Genomic DNA, 17,831 nt, shown 5'->3' on the forward strand with positions numbered 1-17,831 from the left:
CTCCCACAGTTACAAGGAGAGAACGTAAGAATCCTGTCAGACAACACCACAGTGGTCGCATATCTGAACAGGCAAGGCGGGACTCGATCAGTCGCATTAATGTCTTCCGCAAGGAAGATCTTGTCTTTAGCCGAAAAACATTTTTCATCTCTCTCAGCCCTCCACATAAGAGAAGACAATGCGGAAGCGGATTTTCTAAGCCGCCACACACTACGGCAAGGAGAGTGGTGCCTGAGCCGGCAAATATTCACAAACATCGTGTCACTATGGGGCCTTCCCCAGATAGATCTCTTCGCCACCAGGAAAAACAAACAAGTGCGAAGATTCGCCTCTCTGAATGTGACAGACAGCCCAGAAATCCTGGATGCCCTCCAGGCCCCATGGCGGTTCAAACTGGCATATGCCTTCCCCCCCCAATCATACTACTACCGCAGGTGATAAGGAAGATCAGGGCAGAGAAGGCACGAATAATCTTAATAGCACCATTCTGGCCCAGGAGACCGTGGTTTTCATGCCTGCGGGCAATGTCAGTGACCGACCCTTGGGTGCTTCCTTCAACCCCCAGGCTACTCTCGCAGGGGCCATTCTTCCATCCTCAAGTGGACGATCTCCACTTGACGGCTTGGAACTTGAAAGGGAAATGTTGAGGGCAAGAGGTTTTTCGGAAGGGCTAGTCAACACTCTCCTACAAAGTCGGAAATTGTCTACAACAAAAATTTACACCAGGGTGTGGAGAAAATTCCTAGAGTTTCACACAGCCCCTGATTCCAGAGAAATTCCAATAACAGCAATCCTAGAATTTCTACAAAAGGGAAAAAATTTAGGACTATCTGTTAACACTCTAAAAGTCCAGGTGTCGGCTCTAGGGGCCCTCTATAGTTATAATGTGGCAGGGAATAGATGGATTACCAGATTTATCTCAGCCTGTGAGCGGAGCGAACCGGTACACATACCTAGGGTCCCTCCTTGGGACTTGAATTTGGTGCTGGAGGCCCTTACACGTGCTCCGTTTGAACCATTAGACTCAATATCCCTTAAACACCTATCTCTCAAAACAGTACTGCTAGTTGCACTAACCTCAGCCAGAAGGGTTAGCGACATACAAGCACTATCGATAGAACCCCCTTTCCTATTAACATTCCAGGATCAGCTAATATTAAAACCAGACCCCTCATATTTACCAAAGGTAGCAGGGAAGTTCCATAGATCACAAGAAATCCACCTCCCCTCATTTTTTAGTAACCCTTCTACTCCAGAGGAAGAGAAATTTCATACGCTAGATGTTAGAAGAGCAGTATTACAATACATCGAGAGATCTAGCAGCTGGAGGAAGAGTAGGGCTCTATTTATTTCCTTCCAGGGCCAAAAGAAGGGATATGAGGTCACAAGGGGTACCCTGTCACGATGGATCAGAGATGCGATCAGCCTGGCATACTCCGCGAGCAATGAAGATCCCCCGGAAGGTATCAAGGCACGCTCCACCAGAGCAATGGCTTGGGCAGAGAGGGGAGATGTCGCAATCGAGTCTATATGTAAGGCTGCTACTTGGTCAACGCCCTCTACCTTTTATAACCACTATAGACTGGAGTTATCATGCTCATCCGACCTAACCTTTGGTAGAGCGGTCCTCGGCACGGTGGTCCCTCCCAGGTCAAGGTCTCTGAAAGTCTCTCCAAGTGGGTGCTGTCGTGGTGAAGAGTAAAAAGCCGGATTACTTACCGGTAATACTCTTTTAATGAGTCCACGACAGCACCCGTTCACTAACCCTCCCTAGAAGTTAACATTATATATATATATATATATATACATACATACATACACCATCTTAGATGTAGAAATAGAATGAGCATATAGAATAATATAATGGCCTAATAATTGGCGGTCCTCCGGGTACTCTGAAATCCAACTGAGAAGGAGAGGCGGACCGCCCTCTTTTATCTCTGTAGGTTTCCTGTTCCTATGGGCGGATCCCTCTCTCCAAGTGGGTGCTGTCGTGGACTCATTAAAAGAGCATTACCGGTAAGTAATCCGGCTTTTTCTCAGTAATGTAAACTCTGCACCCCACCTTGACTGAAAAAAACAGAAATGTTGATTATTTTTTTTTTTTTTATGCAAATTTATTAAAAAAGAAATATCACATGGTTGTAAGTATTCAGACCCTTTGCTCAGTACTGAGTAGAAGCACCCTTTTGAGCTAGTACAGCCATGAGTTGTCTTGGGAATGATGCAACAAGTTTTTCCACATCTGGATTTGGGGATCCTCTGTCATTCTTCCTTGCAGATCCTCTCCAGTTCTGTCAGGTTGGATGGTGAACAGCCATTTTCAGGTCTCTCCAGAGATAAGTTGGGTTTAGGTCAGGGCTCTGGATGGGCCAGTCAAGAATGGTCACAGAGTTGTTTTGAAGCCACTCCTTTGTTATTTTAGCTGTGTGCTTAGGGTCATTGTCTTGTTGGAAGGTGAACCTTCGGCCAAGTCTGAGGTCCAGAGCACTCTGGAAGAGGTTTTCATCCAGGATATCTCTGTACTTGGCAGCATTCATGTTTCCTTCAATTGCAACTAGTTGTCCTGTCCCTGCAGCTGAAAAACACCCCCATAGCATGATGCTGCCACCACGTTTCACTGTTGGGATTGTTTTGGGCAGGTGTGATGAGCAGTGCCTGGTTTTCGCCACATATACCATTTAGAAGTATCATCAAAATGTTCTATATTCGTCTCATCATATCAGAGAATCTTATTTCTCATAGTCTGAGAGTCCTTCATGTGTGTTTTTTTTTTTTTTTTTTTTTTGAAAGAAAACTCTATGCAGGCTTTTCATACATCTTGCACTGAGGAGAGGCTTTTGTCGGGCCACTCTGCCATAAAGGCCCTACTCGTGGAGGGCTGCAGTGATAGTTGACTTTGTGGAACTTTCTCCCATCTCCCTACTGCATCTGTGAAGCTTAGCTACAGTGATCTTGGGGTTTCTTCTTTACCTCTCTCACGAAGGCTCTTCTCCAATGATTGCTCAGTTTGGCTGGACGGTCAGGTCAAGGAAGACTTCCGGTGGTGCTAAAATTCTTCCATTTAAGGATTATGGAGGCCACTGTGCTCTTAGGAACCTTGAGTACTGCAGAAATTCTTTGGTAACCTTGGCCAGATCTGTGCCTTGCCACAATTCTGTCTGAGCTCCTTGGCCAGTTCCTTTGACCTCATGATTCTCATTTGGTCTGACATGCACTGTGAGCTGTGAGCTCTTATATAGACAGGTGTGTGCCTTTACAAATCAAGTCCTATCAGTTTAATTAAACACAGCTGGGCTCCAATGAAGGAGTAGAACCATCTCAAGAAGGATCACAAGGAAATAGACAGCATGTGAGTGTCTGAGCAAAAGGTCAAGAATACTTATGACCAGGTGATATTTCAGTATTTATTTTTTTAAAAATCTGAAAAAATTTCTACACTTTTTTTTGTTTTTTTCAGCCAAGATGGGGTGCAGAATGTACATTAATGAGAAAAAAATGAACATTTTGGAATTTACCAAATGGCCGCAATGAAAGAGTGAAAAATTTTAAAGGGGTCTGAACACTTTCTGTACCCACTGTAAATACCTTACCAACCAATGCAGGGTTATGAGTCAAACTAGATAGATAATGTTTAAATAAGACTAAAATTTATACTTGTCTTCTAAACCTCTAGGATGAAAATTCTGAAAATGCAGTAAATCCCTCAGAGAATGATAAAATGGATTCTCCACCACCAAAACCACCAAGAATCCGCAGGTAAGTAAAGAGGTCAGATAGTCCTTTTGGAATTTGTGCTAATAGGTTTGAACATATATATATTTTTTTCTTAGTTTAATCATAAAAAGATTATATAATATAATGGTTTTAAGTCTATTTTTAGGCTTAAAAGCTTAAACTGATTTTCAGATCAATACTTTAATGACTTCCATAGGTTGCGGTGTGCCTGCTGTTCCCATAACCTTGGGTTTCAGCTCAACAAATTAAGTTCTTGTGGCAGTGTAGTAAAAAAGCAATTGCTGTGTTGTTGATAGCTGAGTCAGCCCTGCTTGGAAGACCAATGTTACGGTACTTTACCCCTTGCAGAGCTGACACAAACTAGAACATAATAATGGAGCGCTTCCTGTCTTGGCAGTGGACACTGCAGACCCTCACACAGCGCGCTTCCACCCAGATCTCCTCTATCCAGATGACTGTAAAAGGTCAGGTATTGACCGAAACGTCTCATTTTTTGGAATTTCTTCTTTCATTAAATAAGTTCTTGTGAGTGCCAAGTATTTCTACATCACAAACTAGAACATGGCTTCATGTTATGGCAGCATACAGTTAGAGGTGACAGTCGAGGTCCTGAAATGTGGAATCAAGATTTTAAGAAATCCTGAAATCTTCATTATTTCTGTCCTAGTTCATACATGGTTTGCAGCAGTGGGCCTACAAAATGTCCTTTTGTAAATGACACCTATTCAAAAAAAGAAGTCTGAATATTTGGCTGAGGAGCGAGTGCTTATTTAGAAAAAGCTCCAAAAAAGCTGCACCACTATGAACCCGCTGCAGTTTAAGTATTCGGTTTATATTTAGTTATATTCCAGTATGCAGATATTGCTACTTATCCGTAGGATACATGATGACTAATAAATCGGTGAAGGTCCTTCCGCTGAGACCTCCAGTGGCTGCCAGAGAGTCTTACACAGAAGGAGTGGAACAATGGTTGGGCATGTGCAAGGTTCCAATCCTTAGGCACATGCGTCTGGCGTTGTGTTGGTGATGACTACATTAAATAACACTAGTACTCCGGCTTTACAACTATCTTTGGGCTATGTCCCTACTAATGTAATACATGAACAAAAAGCTGCAAGTGGGCACAGAAATGTTTGCGCAGACTATTTCCCTTTGCTTGAATCCTCCCAAGACACTGTAGGTAGGCTGGGCACTTTCCTCAGGTCAGGAACAAAATAATATTGTAAGCTCTGTTTAATGTGAACAGGCTTCTTCTGCATGTTTTAGCAAATATGATCACTGTTTATACTCTTAGTAATTGTGTTTCTGAAGCAGTCATACGAGACTGATCTGCATATTCTGGATATGTGCGCTTCTTTTAGTGTGTTGTGTAGAATAGGCCGTGTATTCCATGACCCTGCCAGTGTATTGTCACTCTCCTCTTATGAATGCCACAATGTTTCTATTTTCGCGTCCTGGAAGAAAGTGAAGTGTTGTCTATTTCTGGCTAAGTGCTGCATTCCCCGGGCTTGGCACCAGAGCTGTTTGATGTTTAAACCCCACGCTCTTAAGACTTGAGGGTTTTTCTTTGGACTTTTGCCAGGAAGCCTCCAAAGTCTTGTTGAATTTGGTTCTTTGTACCCAGCTACACTTGTACTTGCAGTGCTGCTGTCACTCTTCCAGAAATGCTTTGGCTATTACGCACTATTGTGTCCTCTCTGAATGCATACATCCTTTGCCTTAACCTGCAGCAACAGATGACAAACGGCCACTTTGTTAGCGTGTACCCTCCCTGGTGAGACGGCAGCTGTGGTCTGCTACTAGGAAGCAACTGAAAGAATCTACATACCTTGTGGGAAAATGCCAGAAAAGTGGATCTGAAGTTGTGTTGCAGCGCCACGTGTGCAAATGCCACTTATGCAAGAACAATGGTTATTTATTAATGGCATTCACTTTTGTTTATATGGTAATATGTTGAGGAATGCTGAGGCTATTTTATACTGGGTGAACGACCATCTCTCTAGCTGCTAGACCCCACTGTGTTATCAGGGCTGTAGTCAGTGCCGAAGATGCCCCAATCCGTGTAGTATATAGGGTTATTGATGTGCGTTAGGAAAAGCACCGCTTATGGGTCGAGGGTACGAATAGGGCTTCCACCATGCGCCTCTGTAGTGCAGTAGTTTGCTAACGTGATCTGCATAGAGTACATTTACATGTTGTGGTGCGGTAAGATGACATGTATAATATATATATTTTAAAGGAATCTGTCACATCCAGAGACCCAGTCTGCCTCCAGGTAATCTGCAGGTAAATGGCATTAAAATTGTGTTCAACCCCTTCACGACATATGCCATACATGTGCATACCTAGCAAGGGATGGCTGTATGGTACAGCCAGGACCTACCTCTAACAATTGTGGGTGGAGCGGAGCTTTGCCCGTGATTGTTAACCTGTTAAATGCCACTGTCAAATTTTGACAGCGGCATCCGACACCCGCTGGCATGGGGGTGCATCATTCCATATGCCCATCTGCTTGCCTGTGACTTGATCACAGGCCACCGATGGGTTGCTGTGTGTGTGTGTGGGGGGGTGTCTGCTGAATGTTTAGAACTTTTGTTTTTCATAATTTTTTTTTTTTTTTTATCTCCATTAAAAATAAAGATCTTAAAGACACGTAGTATTGCGGTGCTCAGAAAACTCAGATCTATCAAAATATTTTTTATTTTTGGTAATTGAAAGTCTACAAAAAAAGGCTATAACTATCAGAATGTAATATTAATTCCAAAATGGTCTCCATTAACATTTTGCCAACCCCCAACCCCCCCCCCCCCCCCAGGAAAGAAGGGGCACACAGCATCATCGTCCACAAAAATGGAGAATGATGACATAACCAGGGCTGTGGAGTCAGTAAGCCAAACCTGCTACTCCGACTCCACAATTTCCCTTACTCTGACTCCAACTCCGACTCCCTCAAATATTGCTTATATTTAAGTGAGAAATTTATTGTAGTACAATGTGAACATCAGACATTTAATCATTTTTATGATACAATAATCAAGATATTTAGATCATAATATATTGGAATACAACTTTAGAACACAAAAAACTGTAATAAAATGTAAATATGTCATACACTATGTAATATCGATTACATATATACAGTACAGACCAAAAGTTTGGACACACCTTCTCATTTAAAGAGTTTTCTTTATTTTCATGACTATGAAAATTGTAGATGCACTCTGAAGGCATCAAAACTATGAATTATCACATGTGGAATTATATAATTAACAAAAACGTGTGAAACAACTGAAAATACTGTATGTCTTATATTCTAGGTTCTTCAAAGTAGCCACCTTTTGCTTTGATTACTGCTTTGCACACTCTTGGCATTCTCTTGATGAGCTTCAAGAGGTAGTCACTGGAAATGGTTTTCCAACAGTCTTGAAGGAGTTCCCAGAGATGCTTAGCACTTGTTGGCCCTTTTGCCTTCACTCTGCGGTCCAGCTCACCCCAAACCATCTCAATTGGGTTCAGGTCTGGTGACTGTGGAGGCCAGGTCATCTGGCGTAGCACCCCATCACTCTCCTTCTGGGTCAAATAGCCCTTACACAGCCTGAAGGTGTGTTTGGGGTCATAGTCCTGTGAAAAATAAATGATGGTCCAACTAAACACAAACCAGATTGAATAGCATGCCCCTGCAAGATGCTGTGGTAGCCATGCTGGTTCAGTATGCCTTCAATTTTGAATAAATCCCCAACAGTGTCACCAGCAAAGTACCCCCACACCATCACACCTCCTCCTCCATGCTTCACGGTGGGAACCAGGCATGTAGAGTCCATCCGTTCACCTTTTCTGCGTCGCACAAAGACACACTGATTGGAACCAAAGATCTCAAATTTGGACTCATCAGACCAAAGCACAGATTTCCACTGGTCTAATGTCCATTCCTTGTGTTCTCTAGCCCAAACAAGTCTCTTCTGCTTGTTGCCTGTCCTTCGCAGTGGTTTTCTAGCAGCTATTTTACCATGAAGGCCTGCTGCACAAAGTCTCCTTAACAGTTGTTGTAGAGATGTGTCTGCTGCTAGAACTCTGTGTGGCATTGACCTGGTCTCTAATCTGAGCTGCTGTTAACCTGCTATTTCTGAGGCTGGTGACTAGGATGAACTTTTCCTCCACAGCAGAGGTGACTCTTGGTCTTCCTTTCCTGGGGTGGTCTTCATGTGAGCCAGTTTCTTTGTAGCGCTTGATGGTTTTTGCCACTGTACTTGGGGACACTTTCAAAGCTTTCCCAAATTTTCAGACTGACTGACCTTCATTTCTTAAAGTAATGATGGCCACTCGTTTTTCTTTACTTCGCTGCTTTTTTCTTACCATAATACAAATTCTAACAGACTATTCAGTAGGACTATCAGCTGTGTATCCACCAGACTTCTGCACTACACAACTGACGGTCCCAACCTCATTTATAAGGCAAGAAATCCCACTTATTAAACCTGACAGGCCTCACCTGTGAAGTGAAAACCATTTCTGGTGACTACCTCTTGAAGCTCCTCAAGAGAATGCCAAAAGTGTGTAAAGCAGTAATCAAAGCAAGAGGTGGCTACTTTGAAGAACCTAGAATATAAGACATACAGTATTTTCAGTTTCACACTTTTTTGCTAATTATATAATTCCACATGTGTTAATTCATAGTTTTGATGCCTCCAGAGTGGATCTACAATTTTCATAGTCACGAAAATAAAGAAAATTCGTTGAATGATGTGTGCCCAAACTTTTGGTCTGTAGTGTGTGTGTGTGTGTGTATATGTGTATGTATATGTGTGTGTATATATATATATATATATATATATATATATATATATATATATATATATAATATTCACTATGACTTATCTAAGCTAAGACAAAGCCTAGATCCTCAGGCTACATTCAAACCATGGGCGAAGCCAGGATCAAACCTGGGGGGGGCAGAACCTCATGCTGCACACCTCAGCTGCTGCAGAACCTCATACTGCACACCCCTACATTTGAAAATAAAGTCTGCACCTTAAGAAGATGTGGTGATGAATGCAGTCTATTTATTCCAACTATCAACTGATGTTGACGTGTTACTGAAGACGAGCAATGCCTGTCCTGGGCGTCCTTTTGGGCAGCTATGAGGTGTACCTGACTGGTGCTAAAAAAAAAAAAAGACTGTTAGTCTGTGTGCTACCCGGCTTTCATTCTTTTTGGTACAGATAAGATATGGATAGACAGATACGGATGGATGGATAGGGCAGATTTCTAATCTGCTTTTGCTATTGAAAACATTATCTATGAGCTCAAAAACCCTTCAGGTGATGCGGTTTTTTAAAAAGCTGATCTGCTTTTGCAGCTGAAAAACGTATCCTCAAAAAACGCAGGAAAAATGCTGTGTGTGAATGTAGCCTTAGATCAGGAATAGAACAGCCATTTATAGGACATTTCATAACTTTCCCAAATTCTTATGAAAAAATATTCAGCACATTCTGCATTGAACTACTGTACCCAATTTATTTATTTTAGTAGTCGGACCATTTTATACCGACTCCGACTCCACCAAAATGACCACCGACTCCGACTCCACAGCCCTGGACATAACCCTCAAATTATTTTTTATGTAAACTTTTTTCCCCACTTTTTAGTGAGCAGTGACTGTTGTACTCCCCTGCACTGTCCCGATGCTTGGAAGCGAGCAGCTATAGGAAAATAGTTTAATTTTTCTCCCTGTATCTGCTGCTCCAGTAAGCTGGCTACACATGATTTACCACTATATCTGCAGGTAAATGGCATTTCTGGAGGTGACAGGTTCCCTTTTAAGTGGTAAGAACAGTTTTTGTAAAATTTTAAGGAAAAAGAGAAAAACAACGAATTTCAGAAAGCCGTAACTTTTTATTTTTTTCAGTTTATTGTAGCTGTGGGAGATTGTCTGCTGCCATATGGGGGTACATATGACACTTCAACCAATTTTTTTATTTAATATTTTTATGGAGGCATGGTGGCTAAAAATATAAATAAATATGCAATTCTCGTGTTTTCGTTTTTTCCTCCTTAGGCTATGTGCACACGTTGCGGATTCTGCTGCTTTTTCGCAGCGGTTTTGGCCCTGCGGAAACGCAGCAGTTCCGCTGACCATGTACAGTACAATGAAACCCTATGGGGTTTCAAAAACGCTGTGCTGACTTTTCTGCACGGTTTTGCTGCGGTTTACAAACCGCAGCATGTCAATTGTTTGTGCGGATTCCGCAGCGGTTTCATACCTTTACCATAGTAGAGGTGTGAAACCGCAGGGCAAAACCGCAGGTCACTTTACCTGCGTTTCCGCTCGGAAAAACCCACAGCGGAATCCGCAACGTGTGCACATAGCCTTACAGGGTTTCCTGTACAGATTCATTAATTTTATATCTTGATGGAACTTTTCACAGATTTGGCTATTCCAAATATGCTTTTTTATTAATTTATTAAAGGAAGAAAAAATGGTGACTCCAATTTTCATGTCTTATATTTTTCATATTTTTAACATTAATTTTATTTTTCATGTTTCATTATTATTTTTTTTAGTCCCATTAGGGGAGAAAAACTTGCGGTAATTACGGTACTTGTTCTGTATGCTGCAATACAAATGTATAGCGGTATATAGTTAACATGACGTTTTCCACAAGCTGTGCTTTATCAGAGGATAAAGATGGCAGTACGCCCCTGCTGCCATCACAACTCATCAGTCTCCTTGTGAGAAAACAAGGGCAACTTGGCACAATAAGAAGCAGCATACACTAGCAAATTAGATATTGATGCAAAAATAGTTTGCAAAAAAAAATACCAACCAAAACATGAATAACTCTGAATAAGTAATACCAGAATGTGGCAGGAGAAAGACTCCATGTGTCGCTGCCCAGCAGCCTCATCAGGGGTAAACCCAGCGAGTGTTTGCCTCTATCAATATAAGAGAGATGAGTGGATTACTGACAGGTGAAATAATGATTACGAGCATTTTCTCCGTGTGGCATCTGGTTTTCGCGCTCCAGACATTCCCATGCTAATTGCAAGGAAGTATTGATGAGCACATGTGAAAATACCTGACAGCATGGCAGATTATCCGGTCATGTCTAGTCACAGCGCACACAGTGTCAGCAGAATACAAGCGCAAGGAATCGATGCCCCTAAGTTATCTAAAGTGATAATAAAAGCTAATGATTACATGTTGGATCATGTGAGCACATAGCGACTTCTATAAGAAAATAGATAAGCACATACACAGTATATGTACGCTGGATATCAGGGAGGGGTCTACATAGAAAATAACCTATTGTTTAAATCAGATTTCTGTTGGTGATGGTTCTTTCACAATTTTCACAGAACTATTTAAAAGGAATATGACATGGGAACATAACCTTTATTTAAAGGGAAACTGTCTGATGTGTGATCTATGGACAGAAAATCATAAAGCAGAAAGAGCTGAGTAGATGTGTAGCTCTGTAGGAAATGATTAGGTGTACCTTGTATTCAAAAAATCCCTATTCAAATGTGCTGACAGACTAAGACTAAGCTTCATTTGACCTATGTGAACCACTAATATGGTCATACAGGTTATAGACTGCTGAGGAGAGTGATGCCGGTGTGTCTCATATCAGATGCCTTGTTGCTAAGAAATTATCTTTTATCACTTTATATAAATGACCTCTTCCAGGCTCTGGGGAGGATGCTGCCTGGAAGATTACTCTGCCTCCAGAGCTTATTTTACATGAAGGGGGAGTTACCAGTGTGATGGCCACTCTCTGCTCTCCTGATCTCAATGCAGAGCTGTGTTCAATTATACCTCTCCCTTTAGCTTCCAGCTCACAAGCAAACATTGTTGCAATATTGTTTCAATACAGCAGAGTGGAGAAAGGCCGAAAATGTGTTTGCAAGAAGAAAATGTTTTCATTTCTCCTGTTCTGTGTTACTTGTCTCACACTGGTAGAAGCCCCTTCATGTAAAATAAGCTCTGGAGGCAGAGTTGTCTTCCAGGCAGCGTCTTCCCCAGAGGCTGTAACAGGTCATTTATATTAAGTGATAAAATATGATTTTTTGGAATAAGACATCAGATCACATATATCAAGGTATCCTGAAAAACCTATATGCAAGGTGGACCAAAAATGCATACACACCTTAATAGTGGTTATTTATGCCCTTTTTAAAATAAAATTTATGGCAAAAATAAGTAGTATTGAAGGTTGCTAAAGATGTATGTAGTCACGATTGCTAGATCCCCCATGTTGGCAATCAGGAGAGTGAAAATTGCAGTGGCACACTTGACATTCAAGCAACGCAAGACCATTTTGAAGTATTATTGGAAATTTGACACTGTGGGTGAAGTACAACAGTTGTCAATTTCCCCCTCGTTCCTTTAACACCCTTCGAGTTCTACCTGTAGGTGAACCTTAAAGGATGTTTTGTACTGTAGAACACCATCTACACTGGCTGCACTATGAGACAAAATTGAAATGTTAGCAGAGCAATCCCTGTGGACACTTGAGTTAAAGCTTCTTGTGCAGTAGTTCACTTAAAATAGAAGTGTCTGGATGTTAGTGGTGACCACTTTGAGCAGCGATTTGATTGCAGGTGTCAAACACAACTTACTGATAACCTTTGTTGTCTATATAATTTAGTATTACAGCTTTGATACAGATATTTTTGGGGGGCCAACCTGTATATCAATATGTTCAGGTTGTACTGCTCTACAACATTTTGCTGGCAGATCAGGCTGCATATTCAATGTGACAGGTTCACTTGTAAGCTGGTATAACATGGCATTTTAGATACTGTGTGTATTTCTTTGCCTGAATAAAGAAGTTGATTGCCTGGTGAGATATAGTGAAGAGCAGAGAGAAGTAAGGCTGTGTTCACACACAGTTTTTTTAGCGTTTTTTACCGCGGTTTTCACTATAAAACCGCTAAAAATAAGGTGCACAGTCATTTCTATGCATTTTGCACTTTTTGCGCACATTGATGCGTTTTTTACCGCGAAAAAAACGCATCACGGTAAAAACCGCAGCATGCACATTAATTTTGCGGTTTTTGCCGCGGTTTAGGCTTCTCCCATGCTTTTAGAAACCGCTGCGGTAAAAAACGCATCAAAACCGCGCAAAAAACGCACAAAAACCGCCGCGGAAAAATAGGTGCGGTTTCTGGGAAGGGATTCAGGTTTTTGTGCAGAAATTTTCTGCAACGTGTGCACATACCCTAAAGGGTTTTGGCAAACAAAATGGCGCAGGTCCAGGCTTAGTAGTGTCTTGAAGGAATGAGAACTTTGATGTATGATGGATTGGCAGGGCTAGAGCATGAGAAGGACAGCAGTAAGCAGAGACTGAGCACTGGAGATAGACATTGGGTGGTACAGGACTCTAAGGGTAATGAGGACAGGCATCTGGCAGTGAGGAGGTTAACAGTGCCTCCACCTTCAGATATGCAAACTGTCTCTTCAGAGAGGTAGAGGACTAGAACTCTAGGGCCACCTACAGGGCCGGACTGGCCATCTGGCAAATGCCAGAAGGGCCTGTCTGGTGGTGGGCCACCTTGTCTGCTACATTAACAGAATTGCTGTTCTCAAGACACTATACTGTTAAAGGGAATCTGTCACCCCTTTTTTGAGATATCATATAATGATATCATTCAATTGTGTGTCACATAAGGATTCTCTTAGTACTTTTGCTTCCCCCTGATCCCGCACCTTTCATGCATAAATACCTTTTTTATATCGGTTCAGATGTATATAAACTGCCGCTGTCCGGTCCGATGGGCGGGGCTTATTCAACTGGCCCCCCCTCCGTGTCTTACTCTACACAAGAAGAAATGCATAGAGCAAGACGGGGAGGGGGGAGCAGGTGAATAAACCCCGCCCACCGGACCGGACAGCGGCAGTTTATATACATCTGAACCGATATAAAAAAGGTATTTATGCATGAAAGGTGCAGGGTCAGGGGGAAGCAAAAGTACTAAGAGAATCCTTATGTGACAAATTTGAATGATATCATTATAATGATATCTCAAAAAAGGGGTGACAGATTCCCTTTAAGAGTTGTGACGGAGCACAAAGTCTCTGACTCCGTCACTTACCCCAGCAGGCCACGGGTATCATTAGAAATATTGGTCTTGTAGTAAATCTCTTTCCTCCATCCGGGGAGATATTAGTAATATATTCCATCTGGTGCTTGGGGATGGGGACAACATGGGCCTGTGTGATTTCAAACGCCAGGGCCGAATTTTAGTCCCAGTCCGTACCTGGCCACCTATATGAAGTAGCAATAATAAAAGATAATATCGACCCTTTAACGAGATTTGGCTTTTACCCTAAGATATATGGCAAGGCTCATTAAAGGGTTGATATTGACTTGTAGGATTGCTACTTCCAATAGTTGGCAGTAGACTTCTAGTCCTCTTCCTCTTTGAAAAAGAAATTTGTATATTTAATTTCCCAGAGGAGCATGCATGGCGTCTCCTCATTCTGACATCGCTCTCAAGGAGGAGAAACAGTATCCCTTAGATCTCCACCTTCAGAGTAACACAGAAGGCTGGATACGGAAAGATTGCTGAAAACTTATTTTTTATTTTATTTTTTTGTGTGAATTGGTTTTGAAATGTGTTGGCATATGTGCATTATAAGTGTAAAACTGACAATGTTCATACAAAGTAGAGTCTCCACAAGTGTATAATCCAATGTATTTCATTTTTCAGTTGCCTTGTAGAAGGAGATGTTAAGGAAGAAATATTGCAACCACCAGAGCCTCACCCTGTTCCACCAATTCTGACACCCTCTCCTCCTTCTGCTTACCCAACTGTGACTACAGTGTGGCAAGACAGTGATCGTTATCATCCAAAACCAGTTATGCACATAGTATCCTCAGAAAATACGACCGACCTGAATGAGAACTATAACAAGGCGGGTGATGCAATGGAAAAAGGAGAACCCACTGTGGAGAAAAAGATAGAACGTAAACTAAGTATAGAAATAAAGAAAGTACCTCTTCAAGAAAGCCCAAAAAGTTTTGAGACCACTACAGGTCTTCAAAGGGGACTTGGCTTTAAAATAAAATCTGCTTCATCTTATGCAATTGACCAATTGCCTAAAACTCAAGTGTCTAGTTCTTTGGAATCTCTGTCATTAATATCATCCAATCCTTGTGTGGACTGTAGAAGTTCAAAATCTACTAAATCTTTAGAAGATGTGCCACTCGAAAGCCTTGATATCCCAAAAAGACCAGACCATCTTCCACTGGAAAAAGGACTTTCCACTTCCTCTACTGTGGATAACGAGCACATGGCATGTAAAAATAAGTCTTCCTCTGCTGATAAACATTTAGACATGTGTCATTCTGATAGTAAGACTTTACTAAATAGCAATGTTCTGGCTTCCCAAGCAGGAAGCCATATTGACCTCAAGAACACTCCTGCATTTCAGGCCCCCTTATCTTTTACCAATCCTCTTCACTCTGATGATTCCGACACCGAGGAGGGAAACTCGTATGGGTCTATGGAAAAAACCTTGTCTAACATATCAACCGCAAGTGCCACTGTTTCTGCAGCATCTGAGAATCCATCAACTAGAAAAGTATTGCCCATGTCCATTGCCAGGCATGATTCTTCTGTGAAACGCCTTGGTTCTGAAAAAGGTAAAACTGCTGAGTGTTTTGGCTGTGTTCACTTGTCTTTGTTTCCGTTGTGGTTTTCTTCGTTTCCAGGGGAAAAATAATGCTGCCTGCAGTATTAGTCTTTGTTCTTCTAAAAATAATTGGCCATGTGCTACAAAAGCTTTTTACTGAGCATCCAATGCCTTCTTAAAGGTTTTTTTTGTCAGTTGTAGTAGATCCAAATATCCTGTGTGTTAATGTACACATCTAAAGCATGGGTCTCAAACAAGCAGCCGCTGTGGCTGTCAACTACGGCCCACAGTGTACTGGAGCTCCAGAGACCACCTCGGGTCAGCCAAGAGTAGGCCGAAGGAGGAACATCTCATCACCCCTTAGTGGCATTAGGCCAGAGTGTGTAGTGTTTAGAGTCGAGGTGTCTTTTTTGTGATGCTGGGTAGCTGGTCCGTAGGTGAATATGCAAAGGAGGTGTTTTTAAAAAAAAAAAAAAAAAAATACTCTTCCTGTCATCTGCAGTACATGTACGGTGCAGTGGGAGGTGACTATCTGCAAACCACAGTACATGTACATGGCAATGATGGTGTTGGCTCACAAGCATAGGCAACCCCATAAATCTGTGGGTGTCAGCTGAATATTATATCTGTCACCGTGCTGAAAAAGCCACAAATTAGTATTAGCACCGATTGAGTCCATTTAACTCCTTAGATACCATTGTCCGTTATAATGGCAACCCAAGGTCTGGTAATGTCCTTTTAGTTTAATCCACTACGTTGGCCTGTAAGGCCCTATAGTAAGCGGGATCTAACAGGCGAAGTGTCAATGTAACATGGACAGATCTAGTATCTTGTGTCTTGCGGTACAGAAGTATAAAAATCTCAAAACATAACGGAAAAATATATGGCCCTAATAATGCTTTTCTATGTAAAAACTAATGGAAACAAAAAAAAAGCATTTCATATTGCCACACTTGGAATGATTCAAAGTATAGAACTGTACCATAACCCATATGATGAACGCCATAAAAAAAATACATAAATTAGGAGACGCACAATATGGAATAAAAAGATCAAAAAGTTGTATAGAAAATAAAATGATATAACTGAACTTATTTCCCTCAAGCAATGAGACCAGTGAACTTCTAAACAATTTTTTTTCCCTCTGTGTGTCCTTTTTACCCATCCAAGTTTGAGACCCCTGATAGAAAGCGTGCAGTCAGCTGTTAAATTTTTTCAGATTTTGAAAGATGCTTTACTACATTATCAAAAATGGTGTGCAAGGAATTGAAAGGCAAATCATCTAATATTTTTTTTTTCAAATGCGTATTCTTGTCAACTATAAGTGATCACCCTTTCTAATGCACTTTAGTGCACAAATGTTCCTACAGACAGGAGCCTAAACACAGAAGAATCTAACTTAGGAGATGTTTTTGCTGCAGATGCCTTTAATGAGAAATGGCACATTGGAATCAACAGTGGTAAATACTCTGACATAGCAAATATTGTGTGTTGTAGCTCCATCCACATAGTGGAAGGTGTGAAGTCTTTCTCAACACTTGCTGCATAAATTGACATGCTGTGCATTTCAAATCTGCCCATGAAACTTCTTGAAATCTCCTATAAAATACTGTTGTATATCCCAGTGGATTTTCATTTATTGGAAGCTGAGAACATCCACTAGCACAGTACAGAATAGTGTTTTGGCGCAGTGCACTGTATATTCGGCAACAACAGGACCAGTTAACAGAACTGTGTAGGCGATGGGTGTCAGACTACCTTGCAACATATTGTTGATGTCCTATTTTATGGATAGTCAAACTGCAAGATCTGGCTCTTTCCCCCTCACATTAAGTCATACACGTTAGGCCTCGTTCGCACAACCGTGTTTAAATGCATGAAAACTGGTACCAGTGCCATAAGTGTTTTGCATCAGTGCGTCCTTTTCCACCATCAGTGTGTCGTCTGTGTCTTTATAACCATCATAGTTTTTCACATACAAAACCATAAATTACAAAGCATTTTGTATACTTTGCGATGTTAAACACGGACGGCACACGAATGCCATCCATGTGCTGTGTTTTTCATGGACCCACAGACTTCTATTAGTTCTTGACATTGGTGGTGATACAGGACAAAAACGGACATGTGAATAGCACTATACATTATAATGGGTACTTGTCGTATTCGGTTTTTTTTTCATGGATACAAGTACTTGCAACACGGATGTTTGAATGAGGCCTTAAATGGTGGGCAATAATAAGCAGGTCGGCCAACTTTAATCAGTGTAGGGGAACTTTGAAGACAACATAAGAGCACATTCCTCTTTTTAGCCATTAGTGCAGCTTGATGAATTCTCTTAAGTTGGCACGTTGGTAAATGAAGGGAATAAAAACTTTATGTAGGCATAATGATTTGTAATTAAGTCCATTTATTACAATATTTTTTGGCTATTAAAGAGTAAATGCACATTTTG

At 41.4% G+C, this 17,831-nt stretch overlaps 1 protein-coding gene across 1 annotated transcript in view; it reads left to right on the forward strand.

Moving 5' to 3' along the window:
* PTPN12 (protein tyrosine phosphatase non-receptor type 12) overlaps positions 1–17,831 on the forward strand; it is a 61,026-nt gene that overhangs the window by 38,846 nt on the left and 4,349 nt on the right. The window contains exons 11-12 of the mRNA XM_073551402.1: positions 3,677–3,759; positions 14,452–15,386. Of these exons, the coding sequence (XP_073407503.1) occupies positions 3,677–3,759; positions 14,452–15,386 (1,018 nt within the window). The remainder of the gene's footprint in view (positions 1–3,676; positions 3,760–14,451; positions 15,387–17,831) is intronic.

This window comes from Dendrobates tinctorius, unplaced genomic scaffold (assembly GCF_039654945.1).
Source record: "Dendrobates tinctorius isolate UK_male_01 unplaced genomic scaffold, ASM3965494v1 ptg000176l, whole genome shotgun sequence".
NCBI lineage: Eukaryota > Metazoa > Chordata > Amphibia > Anura > Dendrobatidae > Dendrobates > Dendrobates tinctorius.